The sequence below is a fragment of the Actinia tenebrosa genome, unplaced genomic scaffold (genome assembly GCF_029948245.1).
Source record: "Actinia tenebrosa isolate PJP-AT-01 unplaced genomic scaffold, QUT_ActTen_1.0 PGA_scaffold7__59_contigs__length_16204524, whole genome shotgun sequence".
NCBI lineage: Eukaryota > Metazoa > Cnidaria > Anthozoa > Actiniaria > Actiniidae > Actinia > Actinia tenebrosa.
In genome coordinates this window covers 6319401-6341174 of record NW_028292584.1, presented here as the reverse complement: position 1 = coordinate 6341174, position 21774 = coordinate 6319401, and the positions used below count along the sequence as shown (strand labels likewise).

The 21774-nt window shown below is 38.8% G+C and overlaps 1 protein-coding gene and 2 non-coding genes across 6 annotated transcripts; 1 reads left to right on the top strand and 2 right to left on the bottom strand.

Annotated features, from left to right (window-relative positions):
- Nucleotides 1-109: 109 nt before the first annotated feature.
- Nucleotides 110-181, bottom strand: Trnaw-cca (transfer RNA tryptophan (anticodon CCA)). Its single transcript has one exon. It is a non-coding gene; the product is annotated as a tRNA-Trp (tRNA).
- Nucleotides 182-1826: 1645 nt separating this feature from the next.
- Trnaw-cca (transfer RNA tryptophan (anticodon CCA)) lies at nt 1827-1898 on the bottom strand. The gene has a single exon. It is a non-coding gene; the product is annotated as a tRNA-Trp (tRNA).
- A 1374-nt stretch (nt 1899-3272) lies between these two features.
- On the top strand, nt 3273-20938 carry LOC116306425 (uncharacterized). Of its 4 annotated transcripts, none has more exons than XM_031716493.2 (22): nt 3273-3447; nt 3694-3765; nt 5662-5731; nt 6376-6520; nt 7044-7149; nt 7831-7972; nt 8260-8407; nt 8818-8923; nt 9627-9768; nt 10665-10812; nt 10946-11048; nt 11393-11534; nt 12053-12360; nt 12596-12743; nt 12929-12964; nt 13888-14982; nt 15123-15425; nt 16865-17097; nt 18311-18347; nt 18422-18524; nt 18997-19119; nt 19421-20938. In XM_031716493.2, exons 3-22 carry the CDS (start codon nt 5668-5670, stop codon nt 19620-19622), a joined length of 3834 nt encoding a protein of 1277 aa, XP_031572353.2. In that variant the 5' UTR covers nt 3273-3447; nt 3694-3765; nt 5662-5667; the 3' UTR covers nt 19623-20938. The 4 variants fall into 4 exon arrangements, with proteins under 4 accessions (XP_031572353.2, XP_031572350.2, XP_031572351.2 ...); XM_031716490.2 differs by having other exon boundaries at nt 3274-3447; nt 15120-15425; XM_031716491.2 differs by lacking the exon at nt 3694-3765 and having other exon boundaries at nt 3274-3447; nt 15120-15425.
- Nucleotides 20939-21774: the final 836 nt, after the last annotated feature.

The window sequence follows — 21774 nt, the reverse complement described above, 5'->3', positions numbered from 1 at the left end:
TTTTTCTTTGCGTGCACCGCTAATTGTTCAAAAAGAAATAGTGACCGTTCCATTAGTTTAAGCATGCCTTTTATTTTGCGTGCACCGCTAATTGTTCAAAAAGAAATAGTGACCCCGACGTGACTCGAACACGCAGCCTTCTGATCTGGAGTCAGACGCGCTACCATTGCGCCACGGAGTCATTTATCAATGGATAAACCAAATTCAACTTACAAAGGTAAAAAATAATGGTTGAGACGTGACAGCCTAGCTAACTTATAGCCTTTGTACAGCCGCTTTCTACCCTTCCCCCATATGGGTGAGGGGTGGGATGCGGCTGTACTCGGGCTACCTTAAATTACTGTCGGTACCAGTCCAAAATTTTATTGGCTGACAGGTGATATTGCGCGCGCTTCACGGTTACCCGTCATTGCATTCTAGATGTCATTAAAGTTATGCGCGCTTTTTTCATCAATAATGATGTCATCAATAACTGAAATAATGTTTCCTGTTGTTCCTGGTTGTCTTTATTCAAGAAAGGTCACTAATTACTAACTCAGAAAAGTTCAGTGGCTTGCGCATGCTAACAAAGGACGAATAATAATGCTATGGCGTCAGTCCTCAGCTCCCAGTTGTTTACGAATCTTGACAAGTATTTTATTCACGTGTAAATAATGTCAGCACAAAAGAAATTTGGGGAAATTCATTCCATATCGTTGTGAAAACCTTTTTGAAATAGCTGAAAAATACCCCATTAACTGGAACTAGTATAACGCGTTTACCAAATTTAACGGTGCAAAAGGATCAAGAACTAAGTATATTCTAGATTTAATTAAGTTAGACAGACGTGGTTTTTAATTAAGACTGAAATAATATTAATGTTTCCTGTTTTTCCTTGATTGCTTTTTCTTTGCGAAAGGTCACTAACTTACTCAGACAAGCTTTGACTTGGTCGGTGATAAAGGGCGTGTAATCTTAGCGCCAGCATGTGATGGCAGCCATGACAGGAGGCACAGCAATGGAGTCTTTTTCCCTAGGGGAACTGAATTCTTTCTCATTTACTGATGAGATTAGACCAGATTCAAATGAAACTGCCTCCTGTCATGGCTGCTATCACGTGATGGTGCAAAGATTATGGAATTTCTTAATTAAATTGCCCTATTTCACTATGACGTCACATCAAAACAATCCGTTGTTTAAACGCAAAGGTTCATGGTCGTCGGAGGGGATCAAATCAACGCAAATTCAGCGAAAATTGTTCTAAAACCCGTATCAATCCACGAAGAGAAGTAGAATAGCCAGCAAACACTCAGAATACTTTTTAGTATATGTTAACACATGTTACATCTGAAAACCAGGCCATTTTAGATTAAACAATTTTACTAGGAGCAAATTTTGTTGAATTTTCTATTGGATTTGGCGATTCTATCCCCCACATAAACAAGCAGTGACGTCATAGTGAAATAGGGCAATTAGGAAAAAGAAACAAACGCAAGGCTGGATTCTCACTAGATATTACTTTGTACGGCTGCATAAATCGCAACTTCACGATATGTGGTGAGCTAGGAGACCGCAAAATAGTAACTATAAAGAGGTCATATCCCTCTCGAGAACTAGTTGGCATTTTATCCGTTTGCTGCAGCTGAATTGTAAGAATTCGAAATTGAAGAAAAAGCGACAGAACTGCACAAATCATAAAGGTTCCCTAATGGCTAGAGCTAAGAGGTTTTTTCGACTATTTTAGCGTTTGGTATAAGTTTTACTTGTCCGTTCTTGAGCAGGATAAAATGCGATTATCGAATTCTGCATATCAAATTATGTATAACCGTTAAAGTAAAAAACATTAATGACCCCGACGTGATTCGAACACGCAGCCTTCTGATCTGGAGTCAGACGCGCTACCATTGCGCCACGGAGTCATATCCATGTTATTAACTTACGAAGAATTTAAGAAGATTCTCTGATGGTGCGTAAAGAGCAAATGTTGTGCGAAGCTCAACAATTCAAGGGAAGTAATCATGGACGTGTTATGCGCCGTGAACGTAACGGTACTGACGTCCATGCAATTTCATTGATGAAAATGATGTCGCACACTGTGGCTAGTTGCGTTGTACCGTGAAAAGCAAAGTACCGTAAGCGTGCCGTGCCGTGACCTTCATGTTTTCTAGAATTTTTATTGGCTGATTTCTCTCTCGCGCAATGTGATTGGTCTGACTGTGCCGTGACCGTGTCTGCGCCGTGTTTATGCCGTGTTCAAGGTATTTGATTGGATGGAGAATAAATTCTCGAGCAGTCAATGATTGGGCTGGCGTATCTCATGCCGTGAAACTACCGTGTTTATGCTGTGAGCTTTACACAGTCATACGAAAAATGATCTACACCGAGTATCGTGCCGTGCCGTGCCGTGCCGTGCCGCGTGCTTTGCTGCTTCACATCACACGGAAGCTGCTCTATAAACACACACATATACGAGGATTGGCGCTACGAAGTTGGAAGAGAACCTCCACACAAATAGGATGAGAAAGGATCCCGTTACCCACCCCACTCTCAACCTGGATTTGCTGCGCAAAGAAAGAAGGGCCTAGGTAAACAAATAAATATATAAATAAAAATAACATAAATATAATTTAAAAACATCGAAAATCTAAGTATAGACCACATTATAGTGTATGACAGCACATAGAGATCGTTGAAGCTAGACGTGCTTTTATTAATTGCCTAAAATAATGTTTTCTGTTTATCCCTGATTGTTTTTCTTCACAAAAGGTCACTGCTTTAAATTGCAAACGAAGGGCGTGTAATCTTAGCACCAGTAGTACAGTGGTACGGTGCGTGGCCCATAACGGCAAAATGCAGGGACATGCAGCACGTTAGACCATAGTACTAGTTAATAGAGGGAATAACTCCCCTGTATTAAGTATGGTTAGACGCGTACGAGTTGCTGCCAACGATAAGCACAGTGCGCGCGTAGTTTGGCAAATGGGGCTGAGTTCTAGAGGAGCTTAGTTTAATGCTCGACGATTTCTCAATTTGTAAAACGAATTCCAATCGATTTATAGAAACTTTCAAAAAGTTATTAACAGCCTTACCGAGGTTGAGGAAAAACTGGGTCGAGTCGGTATTACAGTACATTGTGGGACTGTTTCAGGGTGCCCTTAACAGCCCCGCAATGCACTGCACTCGACCCAGCCTTCCTCAACTTCGTACAGTATTAATTGATTCCGACGCACGCATGATATACTGTTTGCTATTCCCTGGAGGCAAGTTATTGCTTTGTTCAGACTCAGCCAGCCCTCAGAGCGTTTCGGACGTCTGTAATATGATTCGCTCGTTAGTGCTAACGCTTGTGTCACGCATTCCACTAATATATGCGTCCGCGTTGGTAGTCGTGTACGTGTAGTTGCAGAACTTTGGATGAATAAAGGAATTAGCATTTTGTAGTGGTTCAAATTATCTTCGATCAGAGTTGTAAGTAGAAAGCATTTAGTTTTTGTTTACTTTGATCTACTATTGTTAGCTAATGCTAGTTGACTAGCACGCCTTCAATCCTGACATTGATTATCAATTCCGCATGTCGTGTCATGATAAATTATTCGAATATTAATCCAAACCAGAGTAGGATCAGCTTCTAGCTTCGTATTTCTTAAATTTACCGTTAAGAATTCAAGTTAGTCTTTAGTTTTTAAGGTGAGTTTTATCTGTTATGATCCTCAGGTCTTGACGGGAGGTCTCTCTAAAGTGACTCTACTTGGCCACTCAAAATAACTCCCAAACAATAGCCACACTGTAAGCAAATGAACAATATTATATCTGTCTAAATTTACTCTTAACTCTTGATTCGGATTTACTTCCATGCTGATTTATTTTCGAATTTACTGGTAGTGCTTTCCTTAGAGCTCTTTTATTGTTTCCTAATCTAGTACTAATCCTCATTGATAATGAATAATTCTGTATTTATTCTTTCCGCGATCAATCAAAATATCATAGTGTACTCTTCCAAGGCGTGATTCTTGTAAATATTCGTGTTCTAAAAGACTACAATAAGAACTCGTTAATGAATCGATTTTTCTGGCGAGGAATGCAAGTGTACATGTTATCATTAACTTAATCTACATCTTCGTAATCTTAATTCTTCTGGGAGTATTCTGTTATTTCGCGAGACTTGCGTGACCTCAGTCTTCAGTCTTCAAAACCCCATGTTTATTTATATCGTGTTGAAAAAGTTGAGGTATCCGAAACCTAAAAAAAATCCTAAAAATCCTTAAAAGTCGGGTTTCTCCCCCGGCTGTTGCACGATTATCTGAGAATATTGCTTGAGTCCTTTAGCGGGAAAAAAATATGCGAGAATTGAATTCTCCATATCAAAATATTCCAATCAATCTGTCTGTGTATATTGTTTCTTTCCTAATTCCTGTTTTAAGTCAAACCATTTGATGTTCCTCTCGTATATTACGATTCATGTTGCTCACTTTATATAAAACGCAAATTATTTAGATTATAAATGTATTAAAATCAATAAGAATAACATTTCTAACCTATATATTTAGCCAAATTCATTCACTAGCTTTTACTTGGGAAGAATTTTATAGGGATTACTGTATAAACTGAATTTCTTTGAGTCAATGCAGCCTCAAACTTGACACTGTACAATATTCTTTATAGTTATCGTTATCGTACGTTACGGTTCTGTTTTAGAAGATATTCTTCTTAAAAAAGGAAAATATAGTATGCAAATTTGTAATGTAATCAAGTAGTCGTATATTGATTTGATCCACATGGCTAGATTCAGTGGTCAGTGATTTCATTAAAGATTGCTAGACAGTGGTGATTATGAAAAGCAATTTATTTTTTCCGCGTTGACCCATTTCCTTGCTGGGTCAAAAAATAACAAAGCTTAATGAATGGGAAAAAATATATATAGCATGGATAAATAAACAAGAAAATTCAATGTCAGATAAGAATGAAAAAATATTGAGAATAACAGAGAAGAAAAAAAGAAAGAAAATAAGGAAATTGGGAAAGAATGAGGTTATATAGTATTTTTTCTTTCTTCTCAATATTTTTCAGTATGATTTTTCAGTATGATTGGGGTTTCAAAGTCCTTGTGGAATATCAAATGCCTCAACTACACCTCAGCATTTGAAATTCCACTCGGATTTTGAAACCCCAACAGAATGCAGTGACGAGTATTTGACACGACATCTTATACTCTTTTTGATATGTTTGTTTTTAGTCCAAGTAGTAGGACTTTGAAGTATTTTAGAGTACTAGAACTTTGAAATGGGTGCGTATTTGATGAGGGTTTCAAACTACTGCACATGGTACAAATAAGAAACCCTGGTTGGTATATGAGCTCATGAATAATTAATGAGTATAAGATTGATAGATTGAACCAAAAAGACAACTTATATCCAACATGGCATCTATGATGTCAGATATTTCACTCAACTTGAAAACTTTTCAAAAATGTGAAGAAAAGAAACAAACTCAATTCTTATAAAAGATGGTTTAAGTCACTATCAAGATTAAGTAAAACAGCAGCCATATAGCATGATGGATTGGTCAGACCATAAACAACTTTGATCGAACATGATGTCTGTGATGTCATGAAATTTCATTTTATGTATTGGTGAATATTTACCAAGTAATCTATGAACTGCATGGTTTGTTTATTCCTTGTAGACATTGATGGCATCCATCGTTCAAGAAACAACCCAGGTTGTGGTGGACGGTGCTGAGACAGAAGCAGATGGTTAGTGTACTATATAACATTAATTAGCTCTGACAACGAACCTTAGCCTTTGATACACAACTAAATTTTCCCTGCCTCCCTCAACCCCCCTCCCCCACCCCCCCTCCCCTTCCCCCTCTATCTTCACCACATACAACATTTAGGTGCATATCCCTTTCCATTGGCAGTTAATTGTAATGTGCATGTGTTATTGGGGCAGGGGTTGGATAGCTTGCATGTAACCCAAGCATTAACTCTGTTCAAATGGGAGACCCGATGGCCCAAGACTCTGTTAGTTGGGGGCTGCACAGAGACTAGGGAAGTACGTAAGGAGTGACCCTTGCCCCATGGTGGTAAATCCTGGACACGCCCTTGACATTAAGGCACTGGGGCTAAAGTCTTCCCTACCCAGATTTTTTTTTCCAATGACCATTGGGTCATTATCAGGGTTCAAAATAATGCGGTGCCAATGGCCAAAATGCAGGTCAAATTTTACCGCTGACAGGCTAACACAATTTTGAACTGCGAAATGGAAAATAGAATACCACTTCAAGATACTAAATTACTCTAAATTTTTCCTGCTAAAAATATAAAAATAAAACTGTCTCAGCTATTTTATTTTTCGAGCCCTGCATTATTTAAGTTTTTGTTGTCACTATTTCCAGGTTACTCGTACAAGATTGACCTCTACACTGGCGACGCCTTTGGAGCTGGGACCGATGCAAACGTTCTTTTGACAATATATGGAGAAGATGGCGATTCTGGACAACGGGTTCTTGATAACTCTGGAAATAACTTCGAACGAGACTCGTAAGAAAAATACTTTTTTTCTTTTTTCTTAATTTCTTTTTTTTTTCGGGGCAGAATTTAGAGTTGATAAAGTAATGACTAACGACGAAAGAATGCATAGAGCTTCCCTTTTTTCATAGATCTTTTCTGAGATATTGAGTATGGTGCATTGTACTTGGGCTAGCCGAGGTACAAAGATCAGTTTGTCCATCATGCCTTATATGGTGTGGTTTGTACCCAAGCTAGACCAGAATGCTTCCTGTTGACTGAACCCAGACAAGGACAAGTCCTTAAATTAACGGAAAACAACTGTTTAAGTTTCCTATAAACGTTTAAATGTGTGTGCCAAGCTAGAAGAAGCTTTTGAGACTGTAATAAAGTTTATTATTATTATTATTACTAAATGAGAGCGCGTGTGCAGAACAAAATGACATGAACATGTTTGATACTCTCATCATACATGGTCTTTGACCAATCGGAGCATGCGTTATATCTAAATTATTTTAAAACAGGTATTCATTATGCTATATATTTCTATTCTTAGAAAAGACCATTTCAAGATCGTTAATAAAACCTATCTGGGTCGGATTAAAAAGATCACTATTGGCCACGATAGCGCAGGGGCTGCACCAGGATGGTTCTTGAATAAGGTAAGAAAATAATACATGTTACAAGTATCAATGAATAAACCATCATCATTATCATCATCATCACCACCACCATCATCATCATCACCATCACTGATCATCATCATCATCACCATCATCATCACTGATCATCATCATCATCACCATTATCTATCATCATCATCATCATCACTGATCATCATCATCGTCACCATCATCATCATCATCACCATCATCATCATCATCACCACTGATTATCATCATCATCGTCACCATCATCATCATCGTCACCACTGATTATCATCATCATCGTCACCATCATCATCATCATCATCATCTATCATCATTAAGGGAATCAAGGGGGTGTAGTAGTAGTACACTCACTTCAGCTCTGGCGTTTCTGTTTCCATTCCCAGACTCGGTATCACATGAGAGTAGAGCTTTCTTGCTACCTTGGGTTTTCTTCGGGTTCTCCAATTTCATCCCTTCGATTAATTCGAATGGTAATGCGAACAGCGGCAAAGAATCTGATGTTAAAACCAATTACTCTTTCTGTATTTTGTTATGAAAGCAGGCTCAATGCAATCGCATACACAAGGTGACAATCATTTTTTTAAATCCTTTTTTGTGCTTGTCCTTGTGTTTATGATTGCGTTGCTAGGTGAAAACCAAGCGGAACAGATGTCTCATTTATGTTTCATTTAGGTAACAGTGGAAGACATCAAGAGCCGTGAGGTGTTTGAGTTCCCGTGTGAACGCTGGCTTTCTACAGACGAGGATGACGGGCTAACATCACGTGAACTGACATGGACCAATATGACGGTCAAGGAGAAGGAAGAGGGCGAGAGTAAGCCTAGGAAAATAGACATTTATCTTTATTATCATCATTATTTATATCATCGCCATCATCATCATTATCACCACCACCACCATCATCATCATCACTATCACCATCGTCTTCTTCATCGCCATCATCATCACCATCACTACCATCATGATCATCATTATCTGCATTACCATCACCATCACCACCTTCATCATCAACATCAATTATTATTAGCACTAAATTTAATATCAAAAGTAAACAAATCAAAAGTAAATAACATGTTTAATATTTTGTATGCATAATTTTAGCTTATCAATACACCATCAACATCTACACTGGAAACGAGTGGGGGGCTGGGACCGATGCTAACGTCCATGTTACCATATATGGTACTAAGGGCGAGTCCGGGGAACAGAAGTTCGAAAACAAAGGAAATGAAACATTTGAAGGTGGAATGTAAGTATTACTCCTAGTGCCAAACGGTTCTTAGTAATATAAAACATACAGTCATGTATAGACTAAGATAGTCTGCCCCGCAACCGTTCTTAGTGTCGTCACGCAACGCTCACTCCCGCTAACTTAGTGTGGCGTTAGCGTTGCGTGACGACACTAATTAAGAAAAAAACACGTGCCAGTGTAATTGACGTTGGCGTTTTCAAAAGCCTATATTTTCGCTGTCCACACTAATACGATATACCTTTGCTGAGCGTTTTCGATCGTTTTAGTGCGGACACAAGGCCAAAACGCATAATAGTGCTTGCGTTTTTAAACTTATTTTAGTGTGGTCGGGGGCCTAATGTGACCTCCTTAATCGACACTCTAGTCACGTGATTACGTTTCTTTAACGATTATAATAATTCTTTCAGGAAGAACACATATAAGATTGAGACTAGTGAACCCTTGGGAACACTTTACAAGGTTCGTGTTGGTCACGACAACACAGGCTGGGGACCAGGATGGTTCCTGGACAAGGTATGGAAATAATAAAGTTAAAATAACAAGATAAATCGTCCTTGCTTTACGGGGGTATGACTTATTTAGCAAGTGCCTATCAAACCTGTGGCCCTCATTCCGTGATCGGATTGGAAGTAAGGAGTCGATTTTCGCGTACGACGGAATTAAAAACCGGAGAACCTGGAGAAAAACCCTCGAAGCACAGAAGAGAACCAACGCACGAAACCGACACCGTCGAATCAATATTTAACAAGGCGAAATGAATAAAATAATCGAAACGAAGTTGAGGTTGTTATTCCCGATATTCACTGAGCCTGAGGTGAATAATTGTTTTAGTATAAATACACAGGTGATTCTTTCAAAAAAAGGAAAGAAAAAAAGAAAGATGATAAAAGACACATTTAAAACAACAAAGCGGCTGGCCGCCATTTTGAATTATCGCTGGAGGTGATTGTCGTGTGATAATCTGAGTTTCTCGACCAATCAGCGCGTGATTAGATTTTCAATAATCACCTGTGTATTTATACTAAAAAGACATAAATTCTGCTCACATCTGATGCCAAGTCCAGAGATCAAACCCGAGACCCCAGAGGTGCCAGGTGTGGGTACACTATCACTACGCCATCCCTGATTCACTGATACCAAATCCTTCCTTAGGATCTCAAAACCTATTTCCCGTTTCCCTTAGTTTCTCATATAAAGTGTATTTATTGTACTTTAGATCGAAGCAGAGGATGACAGCACCGGAGAAGTCGTTGGGTTCGCTTGTGGCAAATGGTTGGCTACAGACTGTGAAGATGGTCTGATAAGACGTGATCTGATGAGAGAAGGATACGTTGAAGAAGTTGATTCCCCTCATGAAAGTAAGTAAGGCGTACACAGTGATCTGAACTAGGATTTTAAAAGGGGGCACAACCATTGATCACTTAGGGTAAAAGACAATGTCTTCCCTCTTGGATACAACTTACAGCACAAAGCTTCCCTGCTAGCAGAGAGAATTTTGCCATTGAATCGCCAACGAGGGAGACTCTGCTAGCAGGGAAGCATGAATATTTAATTAAACAAATAATAGACCATTTTCAAAATCCAAATTACCGCTGTGTTCCTTGATTACAGACTCAGTTACTTAGGCTTAGCCTCGTATCAGTGTCTAAATAATCACGAATACCAACGGTAAAGTAAAGAATGCACAACTTCAACAATACAAACACTTTGAAATTCCACGGACCTTCACTGGAACTCGTCAATATTCTACGCAAAATCGAGGCTAATCCTGAGCAACAGAGAACTAGAAACTGGAGTATTAACCAGTTCACTATGGGATGTAAAATTTAACCAAACGAAACCCTAAAATTTACTCGTGTCAGTTACTTTTGGGTTTATTTTGCGTTTGAATAATGTCATAGGATTCAAGGAGGGGGGGATGTCTACCCTTACAACCCCCAAGATCTGATACTAATCAATCCAGAAGTTGCTTCTGTGAAAAAATGGACTACTTTGACGATACGATGGCCATCTTGGCAGAGAGCAAAACAAACAAAGATGACGGAAAATAAATAGAGTTTCGTGTGTTTGTCGTTCTGTTATGGGTAAAGGTGATTGATGTGCTGCCTTAATTCACCTTTTGTCGTATTCTCTTGTGGTGATCTGTTAATATCAATCGACGTCATTACTGTATAATCCAAGATGGCCGACCGTATCGTCGAAGTATTCCATATAGATATTACAAATCACGTTTCTTTAATTTCTCTATTTCCAGATGTTACCTATACAGTAAATATCCTGACTGGAAATGAGTGGGGAGCTGGTACCGACTCTAATATCTATTTTACCTTATATGGATCTGCTGGGGAGTCTGAACAACAGACAATTGAAAACGAGGGCTCGACTACCTTTGAATGTGGAATGTATGTGATTAACATTGCGATCTGTTTTATGGGTCTTTCGTTGTGCTTAATAACTCTTTTCTTAGAGCAGTTTTCGTATGAGTGGGAAACGATACGGCAAATCCTAATTATTGCTTATGATTTAATATCACAGGACAGACACGTACAAGTTTGACTGTCCATATCTGGGTACGCTGACCAAGATTCGTATCGGCCATGATAACACTGGATGGGGGCCAGCCTGGTACCTCGACAAGGTATTCCGCTTTATTTCCCTAAATAGTTTATCTATGTCTATGTATTTGAAAGTACGACTGCAGAGAAGGTACTCAGTAAACCCTTTTAGCTTGGGCGCCAGTAATGTTTGCCACGTGTCATTCTCTAGATTATCATTTCTTTGTTTAACGGCTGCGTGGTCATCAGAGGGCACATGAATATAGATACAATCAGAGCAAAGAATCTTATTTTCAAATGACACGTGACCTGAAATAGTAAGACCAATTGGTACTAATTAACTGAACGAAAGACTGCGTGCAATGGAATCTGGTAATAGTAGTAAATTACACTATAATGCAAGTGACCTGTTGTCGCCTCATTCTAGGTGACCGTTGAGGATTCGAAGAACGAAGAAAGTGTTGTGTTTCCATGTAGCCGATGGCTTGCAACCAATGCTGATGATGGCATGATAGAAAGAGAACTGATGAGAGAAGGAATGTTTGGAGACAACATTATCATAGAAGGCTGTAGGTTTTTTTCTTTCTTTATCATCGTCATCATCATCATCATCCCCTTCATCATCAACATTATTATTGTTTCTTTCTTTCTTCATCATCATCATCATCTTCCCATCCTCATCATCACCCTTATCCTCTTCATCGTTATTATTATTACTATTATTATTATTGTTATTATTATTAATTCATGAGAACAAAACAAAGAAAATCACCAGCGTGAAGGAGGTTTGAAAATGTGATCTTAATTAGCATAAAATTTGGGCAACTTATACTTTGAATTTATCCATGAATTACTAATAGTTTGAGAAGTCATATCAAGCCACTTAAAAGCATGTTTCATCCTCTATCCAAACACCTCGAAGTTGGTTAAAACTCCACCTCGTTTTTTCGACTCACTTCTTGGTGTTTGGAATTGCATCGAATGAAACACTCTTTCATGCATCAACTTTGTTTTTATTTCATGGTTTTACTGCATGCACTCTGTTACATAGATACATTCTTTTAATTTTTTTGTTTTCGTCGTGCAGTGACTGAAGGTTTGAAGGGCGAACCTTTGGGAATGGAATCCAGTGAAATCAAGGATGAAAACATCACCGCCTCGTCCTTCGCTGAGAACACTCCACCCTCTAGTGCAAGGCTCAACAACACTGCGGGTTGGTGTGCAAAGGAGGCGGAGGGTAGCTGGTTACAAGTGGACTTGGAGGACCTTCATTGTGTCACTTCTATAGCAACACAAGGGAACCCAGGTGGTAATCAGGATTATGTGAAGAAATACAAAATAGAGTACTCACAGGATGGGGACAAGTGGACAACTCATGAGGAGAATGGTAACCAGGTGAGGATAGCCGGATTACTGCTATTTTTAGGTCTTGCATTTTTTTTTCTGTGGATAGCTTGTGTGTCAGAATAAAGTGTCTTGTTTTTTCTGTCGATATATTTCCTTTCTTTCTTTACTTCTTCTTTTTTACAGATCTCGCCATCTTCTCTTTATTTCGTTCTCTCTTTTATTTATATCCATTTTTCATTCATTTTCATATCCTATTTTCATTTATTCATTCTTTCTTTCTCAGATATTCGATGCTAACGTGGACAACACCAGCGTCAAGACCAATGACCTTCAGAAAGTCATCGTAGCGAGGTACATTCGTATCTGTCCAGTGGAATGGTACTGTTGGCCCTGTCTCAGGATAGAGGTGTATGGCGCTCCTCTCAAAGAAGGTGACATCTTTATTCCTTTCTTTCTTTGCTCTAAAATCTCATTTGTTGCATTCTGGTTCTCTGTGGAGGAGATACGTGGTCTGATTTGGGAAAACATTACGCCCAAGCTAAACAGGAGATGTCCCTTTCTCCAAATCGTTAGGAAATTAGTAAAATTAAAATGAAAACTTTCTTTCTTGTTATAGGAGGTACTGAAGTTAAAACAGTCTCATACGTTACTGGTAAGCAACACTTACACCGAACCATTTGACTCCAATAAAAACCCGCTATTCTCTAGACCCGACACGCGAAATTCTTTTTTAAATTCTTTTCTGAAATTTGCCGGCAATTTGAATTGGCATAAACTTCGTTTGATTTAATGGAGTATTTTTGTGTGGAGTTCGTAGTTTTTAATTTGTTGGACAATTATTTTATTATATACGACAACTCGTACAATTTCTAAAAATTATTGAATCATTAATATTTCACCTATTTGGCTATTAAACATTTGGTTCTAAAGCATTTGATTACAAAATTTATAACGACTAGATTGGCCCTTGACTATATGTAATGGAAATAGGTCCCTTGCATGTGACGTCAAAGCAGTTCGATCTGGGGGACAAAACAAAAGAATTCCAATCTCCTGAGTTTTGGAACCTATTGACTTGTCCCCCAGATTGAGTTGCATTCCAAAGTACTGCAAGGGGTCTATAGTCAAGTATCTTAGTAATTTTGGAAAGCAATACCTCTTGTGGTTTATATCTAATGAATAGAAACAAGAGAATATGAACTAAGAGAAGGAATCCTACCTATATAACCTTGTAACCATCATGTGCACAGTTTGATGCTATTTTTAGCTTGGAGATATTTTGAGCGAAGAATCTGATTGGTTGATTTCTTGAGAGTAGGCGGCTTCTAGTCTTGCAGTAAACAAAAGCCTGTGTTTTTGTCGCTTTTCGTGACCTAAAACGAGGCATTAAAGGAAGCATAATTATCGCGCGGGCATGGTAACGAGCTAAAAATAGCATCAATGATTCTAAAAATAGCATCAAAATGTGCACATGATGGGGCACGGGGATTCCTTCTCTTAGTTCATATTCTCGATAGGAATTTTCTATTCAAATGAATTTGATATTCCATATTTTCAAAATGTTTGCTTTCTTAGAACAAGTGGTTGTAACAACTGACGATAAAGTAGAAAGTGTTCCCGAGGATAAAGAAGAACAGCACAAAGCAGAAGATGCAGTGAAGTTCATTTTGAGCCAGACAGGCGACAAGAGAAAAGACATCGAAGAACAGAAGAAACAAATCGATGACGAGATGAAGAAGCTCGAAGAAGAACGTAAAGAAAGAGAAAAAAGCAAAGAGGAAGAAAGGAAACGAATGGAAGAAGAAGAGGCAAGAAAAGAAGAAGAAGAACAGAAGAAAAGAGAAGAAGAAGAGAAGAGAAAGGAGCTTGAAGAAGAAGAAAGGAGAAAAAAGGTTGAGCTTGAAGTGAAGAAGATCGAAGAAGAACACCAGCAGAGGCTTGACGATCTTGAGAAGAAGATGAAAGAGGATGAAGATAAGAAAAAAGCGGAAATTGAGGAAAGGAAGAAAATGGATGAAGAAGAGTTAAAACGAGTAGACGATGAAATAAAGAAAGATGAGGAGATGATCAAGCAGCACGAAGAAACTAGGGCAAGATATGAAGAGAAATTAAAAGAATTGCAGTCAGCAGGAATCATAAAAACTGAAACGAAGACAGATACCATCCCAGGGGACGATGATGGTGTAGAAACAGTTACTATCACTCGACAGATTATAGTGGAATCAAGCGTAGATGATGACAAGAAAGACGAAGGTGACGAAGAACTAAATTTGAAGAGAAAAAAGGAAGAGAAAGAACAAGAAAGAGAAGAAAAACTAAGAAGGATGAGGGAAGAAGAAGATAAACGACAACAAGAAGAGAAGGATTTCAATGCAATAATGCTCCAAATGAGAATCAAAGCTGAAGGAGATGATGCTGCAAAAAAAGAAAAGGAAGAAGAAGAGGAAAGGAAGAAAAAAGAAGAAGCAAGGAAGATCAAAGAGAGAGAAGAGAAGCAGCGACAGGAAGGCGCAGAAGAAAAGAAGAAAAAAGAAGAAGAGAAGGCAAAACGACGAGCAGAGAGGGAGAAAAAGAGAATCCTTCTCGAGACAAAAAAGGTTTCTTCTACTGATTCCCTGTCTTCCCTGTCCTCCCTCTCCTCGACATCTTCATTGTCATCATCTGATGAAGGTGAGTTTCCTAAGCTAGCATTATTCCTCCTTTTCCTTTCAAACAATTCTAATGATTTCCGATTTCCATTCTCTTAGTCGCTTTCCATTTTCTTTTGCCTTTTCGGCGGTTTATTGATTGCCATGTGTTAATTTTAGAAGAAGACGATCAACTGGCGTCGAAGGTCGAAACAAAGGGCTTCAGAGCACCTATTGCATCGGTGGATGAATATAATGACGATGTTACCAAAGTAGTAACATATCGCACCCAAACCACCACAACCACTCGCATTGTGAGCTGGCCTGGGACACACTTCTTTAAGCCGATAGAGCCTGATGCGAGACAACAGACTCTGCCCGAGGACGTTGGGTTGTTGTTTGGTATTGAGAATATCAATTATCATCCTGCTATGGCCTGCTGTGATCATTTGAAAGCTATTGATCCTGTTGTCAAAACAGCTCAAGGTAAAAGATACGCTTCGCTGTTCCTTTTTTCGCGTTGCCAATTGACGACTCCTATATACACTGTAAAAGCTGCCTGGTTGAAACAACCAAAAAACATTGGTTAAATTTACGCAACTGAGACAACCAGTTTTAAAATGGTTGAAATATTGGTTGTTATGAACGATTTACTTTGTGTTACAACCACCATAATATTATTGGTTATTATAAACAATTTATTTGGGATTATAACAACCAAAATATATTGGTTATTCTTGCTGCGTTTCACTAGGCGTCATTTCCTGTCTCGTGCAGAAAGTTTGTCAGCTTTCAAGTTTTCAATAGAATTCTTTCCGGTTAACAGCACATGGTGCTCAGTGTTTGACCACCATTTGCAGCAGATAATGAGATTCAAAGACTTTTATCAGCTGAGTGAAACCCAGCAATAACTAATATTTGTAAGGTCAAGGCAATGCAACTGAGACAACCAGTTTTTTTGATTACTTCCTGTCAATTTATATTATATTTTATTATATTTTATTATATTTTATTATATTACGGTTAAAATTTCATTGCTAAAATCTAGCTATGATTTTAAATTGGGTAGAAAACAATAACGAGAGCGAACTAGTCTAAACATACACTTTCAACATTTTGTAAAAGATTCAAAAAACATTCTTCAATTTCTCTTTCAACTTTCACTTTCAAATTTGACACCTGAATACAGTATATGAATATTTTTACAATAACTTACAAATTTCTTATTGGTTATTTTTTATCATCAGTAAGAGGACAGACAGATAAAGCTGACGTCAACGAGCACGCGCTCTTTCCGTTGGTTGTTTGATCACTAAAAATGAGAAGTTTTTATCGGTTTTGTTATTGTAAAAAACAAATAGACATCAGTTTTTTGTGTCTGCCCTCTTATTGACTAAGAATTTCGTCATCACATTGTCAAAGTATTATGCGGATCCGAAGCTTAGCCCGCATACACTGGAGTTTTAAGAGTCGTAAATCTAAATAAATCAAAGAAATAGGATTTAGCCGAGTGGCATTTCCACAGAGTGGCTCTTCATCCACTGAAATTTCAATTGGAATTTAGAAGTTGATTTTTGCGGAGGGAGGAAAACCGGAGAACCAGGAGAAAGGTTCTCCAAGCACAGGAGAGAACCAAAGCTCTACTCATATACAACACCAAGCCCGGCGGTACTCGAACCCGGGTCACTCTGGTAAGAGGCGAGCGGGTTAGCCTCGGGCTGCTCAGGGTTGGCCTCAATTTTGTGTAGAATATTCATGCGTTCCATTGAATATCCGTGGAATTGCCCTTGGTATTTATGGGTATTTGACACTGAAATAAGACTATCCAAGAGTAATAAATGATCGAGTCTGTAAACAGAAACACGACGAACTAAAATTTAGTCAATGTAACTCAGTATTCTTCTTCTTCTTTTTTTTAAATTTAGAAATCAGTTTCGAAGAGAAGCTTAGTGACAACAAAGGACCTCTCCCTTCATGGATCGATAAAGAAACACCTCTACAGCTGTATACACCCATCAACGCCATAGGTGATGAGGACATTGACAAGCTGGTAGAATGGGAGAAGGCGGGTACCAAAGGGTGGAAGAGGACTAAGAAAACACGTGTCTTTGAGATATGGACGCGAAAGGCCTACGAGGGAGGTCCTCCAATCACCAAGGTATTGCTTGGATTCAATGACTTGACGTCATTTCTTGTCTCATGTAGAATGTTCATCAGCTAAATCGCAAGCTTTTAATTGCATTCTTTTTTGGCTGACAGCACATAGTAGTCATATCGACCACCATTTGGAGCAGTTACCGCCATTTGCATTGCTGGCCACCCCAGACAAAAATCGCGACGTGCACTTTGCAAACACGTTGACATCATTTACACGCGTGTGTGATTAAAAAGGCGCCAAAACTTGTCGATTGTTTACAAGTATTATGAGCCACACTCACCGGGCCTACCGGGCCGATCCAAACGCGTGTAAATGGCGTCAACGTGTTTGATTGACGGCAGTCTATTGCAAAGTTCGCGATTTTTGTCTCGGGTGGCCGCGTAGCAATGCAAATGGCGGTAATGTGATTCAAAGACTTTTATTATAAGCTGATTGAAACCCAGTTTATCTTTCTGGCTGACAGTACATGGTGGTTGGTGTTTGACCACCATGTGGAGCAGATAATAAGATTCAAAGAGTTCTATCAGCTGATTGAAACCCAGTTTATCTTTCTGGCTGACATTACATGGTGGTTGGTGTTTGACCACCATGTGGAGCAGATAATAAGATTCAAAGAGTTTTATCAGCTGATTGAAACCCAGTTTATCTTTCTGGCTGACAGTACATGGTGGTTGGTGTTTGACCACCATGTGGAGCAGATAATAAGATTCAAAGAGTTTTATCAGCTGATTGAAACCCAGTTTATCTTTCTGGCTGACAGTACATGGTGGTTGGTGTTTGACCACCATGTGGAGCAGATAATAAGATTCAAAGAGTTCTATCAGCTGATTGAAACCCAGCAATTAAAAAAGCTAAGAAAAAAGTAGACATTCTTGGTCGTGATTCAGGCAGTGTTTAGCCGCCTTTAACATATATATATATATATATATGCACTTATGACCCAGTATAAGGTTTTGGAATTGGTAAAGTGTCAGCTAGATGATACGTTAGAGAGTTAGAGGGGGCCGTAAGTTAGATAACTCAATGGGTTATTACGTCACCCTCTTGTAAATAAAATTTATCATCATCATCATCAATATTTGAGAGTGTTTGTCCCTTTCTTCCTTTTGCCTTCCAATCTTTCATTCCCAGTTTTAATCTCTTTGCATTAAAATGATGAAAGAGCTTGAAATTTCAAATAACTAACAAGAGATTTGTTCTACTATTTCTTTAGGCCATCATAACACTCGATGACATCCCGTACAGTGATGGTAAGAAAATATGTTCAAAATTTAGATTCTTTAAATTGGAACTATAACAAACGAAATTGTTTCTTCTCTTTCAGCTGTTGAAATAATTAGTGACTGGGACTCCAGGCTAGAGTGGGACAAGACGTTCGATAAAGTTACAGTATTAGAAACAATTGATACATCAAGACTCGTCTATTGGTGAGGAAATCTACCGTTTGAAATAGGGTTTTGCGAACATTATAAATAGAGGCGTTTCACTGTACCATCACGTGATGGCAGCCATGACGTAAGGCACAACAATAGATCCCGACTTTTTTTCTCTGGGAAACTCTGGGAAACTCTTCCTCATCTAAACCAATTTAAACCAGATTCAAATGTTCCTGCCAGTCATGGCTGCCATCACGTGATGGTACAAAGCCTCTATATGTATTGCTTCTCCCACCACCATCATCCTTTATGCCTGTTTGGCACTTGGGCCGACCTTTGTGCTAGTTTCGGGAGCATTAAATAATATGCATGTAATGGGGTTGCTGGCCCAATGCATATTGCCAGAGCCCTGTTAGCTGGCATCACCCGTTACCACCTCCCACGACAAGGACGTCGGGATGGACTTTACAGGAGGCGAATTGCATCTCATTTTTCAATCATTCCCATTTCTTTTCTCCTGCAGTCCTGTCAAGAAGAGAGAGCTTTTCTTGGCCATTCAAGACAGACTAGAAGAACAGTACTACGCGTCCGCCTGGAAAAACACAGCACATCCAAAAATCGACAACAACAAAAACAAAAAACTCAAGTGAGTAATGGTTGTCATTCATTCATTCAGTCTTTCGTTGATTTGCAAGAAGAAATTCGTGTCTTCAGCATGTTGTGTTGAAAAATCCTACCGGCTATAAATGGTTGACCAATCCCATGCGTGAATGAATCCTATAGTAAGCTAGTCTATCGGAAATGGTTACTGTTGAAGTTGAGATTGTTTTCAAGTTAAATCCATGACAAACGATTGAAGCTACTCCCTTCATTTATGGTCATGATTCATTTGTGCAGACCTTCGGTCAAAATCTCACTAAATTTCCTTTCTTAATGTTTTCATACAGGCTTTATTACCTAGTTTCTGGTCTAGTGATTCGTCCAATCAGTAGCGGTGGTTCCCAGATCACCCTGCTCTGCCAGGTCAAAGGCTCGGTTCCTTCACAAGTCAAGAGTACATTCTTGGCAGCCAACCCAGCCAAATGGATCGACGCTCTCAAAAAACACTACGATAGCAGGATTAAGGAAAATTCTGCGAAAGAAGAGTAGGCTTTTTGGACTTGGTTTTAGTGATCTTTTCTATCGTTAGGGCCTTGGTTTTAGGGTATTAAATAGGATCCCCAGACACAAGTCTGATTAGCAAACGTTTAACACACGTTCAACAGCAGCAGAATCAAAAGGAAATGTTAATTCTTTACTTATTGTAGCAACAAGTCATTTTAATAACTTACTAGATTGTGAAACCACACTACACTACACTCGCTCACTACACGACACGACACGACACGACACGACACGACACGACACTGCACCACACCACACCACGCCGCACCACGCCACGTCACACCACACCACACCACACCACACCACACCACGCCACGCCACACCACACCACGCCACGCCCGGAGCTAAAAGCAAGTTTCAGTGTCTTAAAGTTCGTAAATTGGCAAATAGGTCGAGAGAAGAACTTTATACGAGTCGAGCGAAGCGCCCAGAGGCTGCTTCGTGGTTCGATCTGTGAGTTACCCATACCCTGACTTAGATTAGCCCAGAGGTGGTTTAACGGTTCGATCTGTGAGTTAGGTTATAGTCGTGCCATGTTTTAAATCAGCTCAGTGGGTTCGATATAATTTAGAAGGTTTTGAATTTAGTGTTTCGATTCTGTTCTTTATAATGTTAAAACCCACTGAAACTATTATTACTTGTGTGGGAGTTTTATACCATGCATATAAACCTATTACTTCAAAAATGATTTTTGGAGCTAAAGAAGATAGAACGAAATTATGGGTAAACATCTAAACATGAACAATCGAGGTGCTTACTCTCTACTTGCAATACTGAGGTTTTGCACCATCACGTGACGGCAGAAGGTCAGATGACAGGAACAATAATATCGTTTTACATGAGAGACAATTCAATTCCCGAGATCAAAGGGATTTTATTGATGGTTTTCAACCATTCCAAAGAGAATTAAATAACAAAAGACACGGCGGCTATGTTGGAGGACATAAAAAAAGAATTCATTGACAATTCTTTTGTTAAGTTCCTCCAACATGGCCGACGTGAAAACCATCAATAATTATACCATCAAACTACTGGCAGCACAAGCTGTATTATGGGCGTGGGCACGCGATGGTGCAAAACGTCTATGTTTCAACACTAACCTCGGTGTTCTTGACAAGAATAATAAGAATACGTCATTTTAGATATTCCTGAAGCCGCTGGAATTGCTTATCGTCTATTGTTGGCTCCGTCAGCATTTCTTTTAAATACGTGTATAACTATCAAGTTATTAATACAGTTGTTAATCATTCTTTAACTTTTTATATGAGTATAAAACTGATTCAGTGATAATATCACTTTTATATCTTGTGTGCTTATAGTGTAAGACAACAACCAAGTCATATTTTATCTTCTTAAATTTTTGTAATAAAGATAAATATGAGGGTTTTTTTTTTTTTGCCCACTTAAAACTAGAAGTATATGTTGACTGAAGAAAAGTGCGCATGCGCACTTCGGGTTCCTCTGGTCGTTACTGACCAAATATCACCATTTCTGCTCGGGAGACTAGGATTTTTAAAATTAATTAATCAATTAAGGACCATACTTCAAGACAGACATCGATTACTGAAGCGTCATATGGCAGTGCCAAACATTTACTGTTATGATGGAGATTTTGACCCCCAAGGCGGCTATTGGAGGATTTACAAACGCATGACGAAGCAAGGATAAAACGCATACATTTGAAAACGCTCTCCAGAGTGGAGACATTTGAAAACGGAGGCCTATCGTATTAGTGTAGACAGCGAAAACAGCCAGTCTTTTAAAAACGCTAACGTCATTCCTATTAAGAATATTTATACACTGATAGTAGGTTAGCTCTGAGTAAATGAGACTGTAATCAAGGAACACAGCGGTAGTTTGGAACTCAAAAACGGTCTATCAGATGTATTGATATGCATGGTTTTGGTTCGTAGAATGCTCTCAATGAATCTGTTAGATCATAAAAGATGACTATCATCAGTCATTGTGGGCAACACGAAAGCAGACGTGCCTAATGATATTCCTGCAGTATCTGGCGACTAGCTCCAAGAACTGGCACTTTATCAAGTCTGAGAACTGTACTATAAAAAACTTTGTAAAACATAAAATTTAGGCCAAAAAAATGGAGTAATGATCAATAATTTTGTCAACCTTTGGA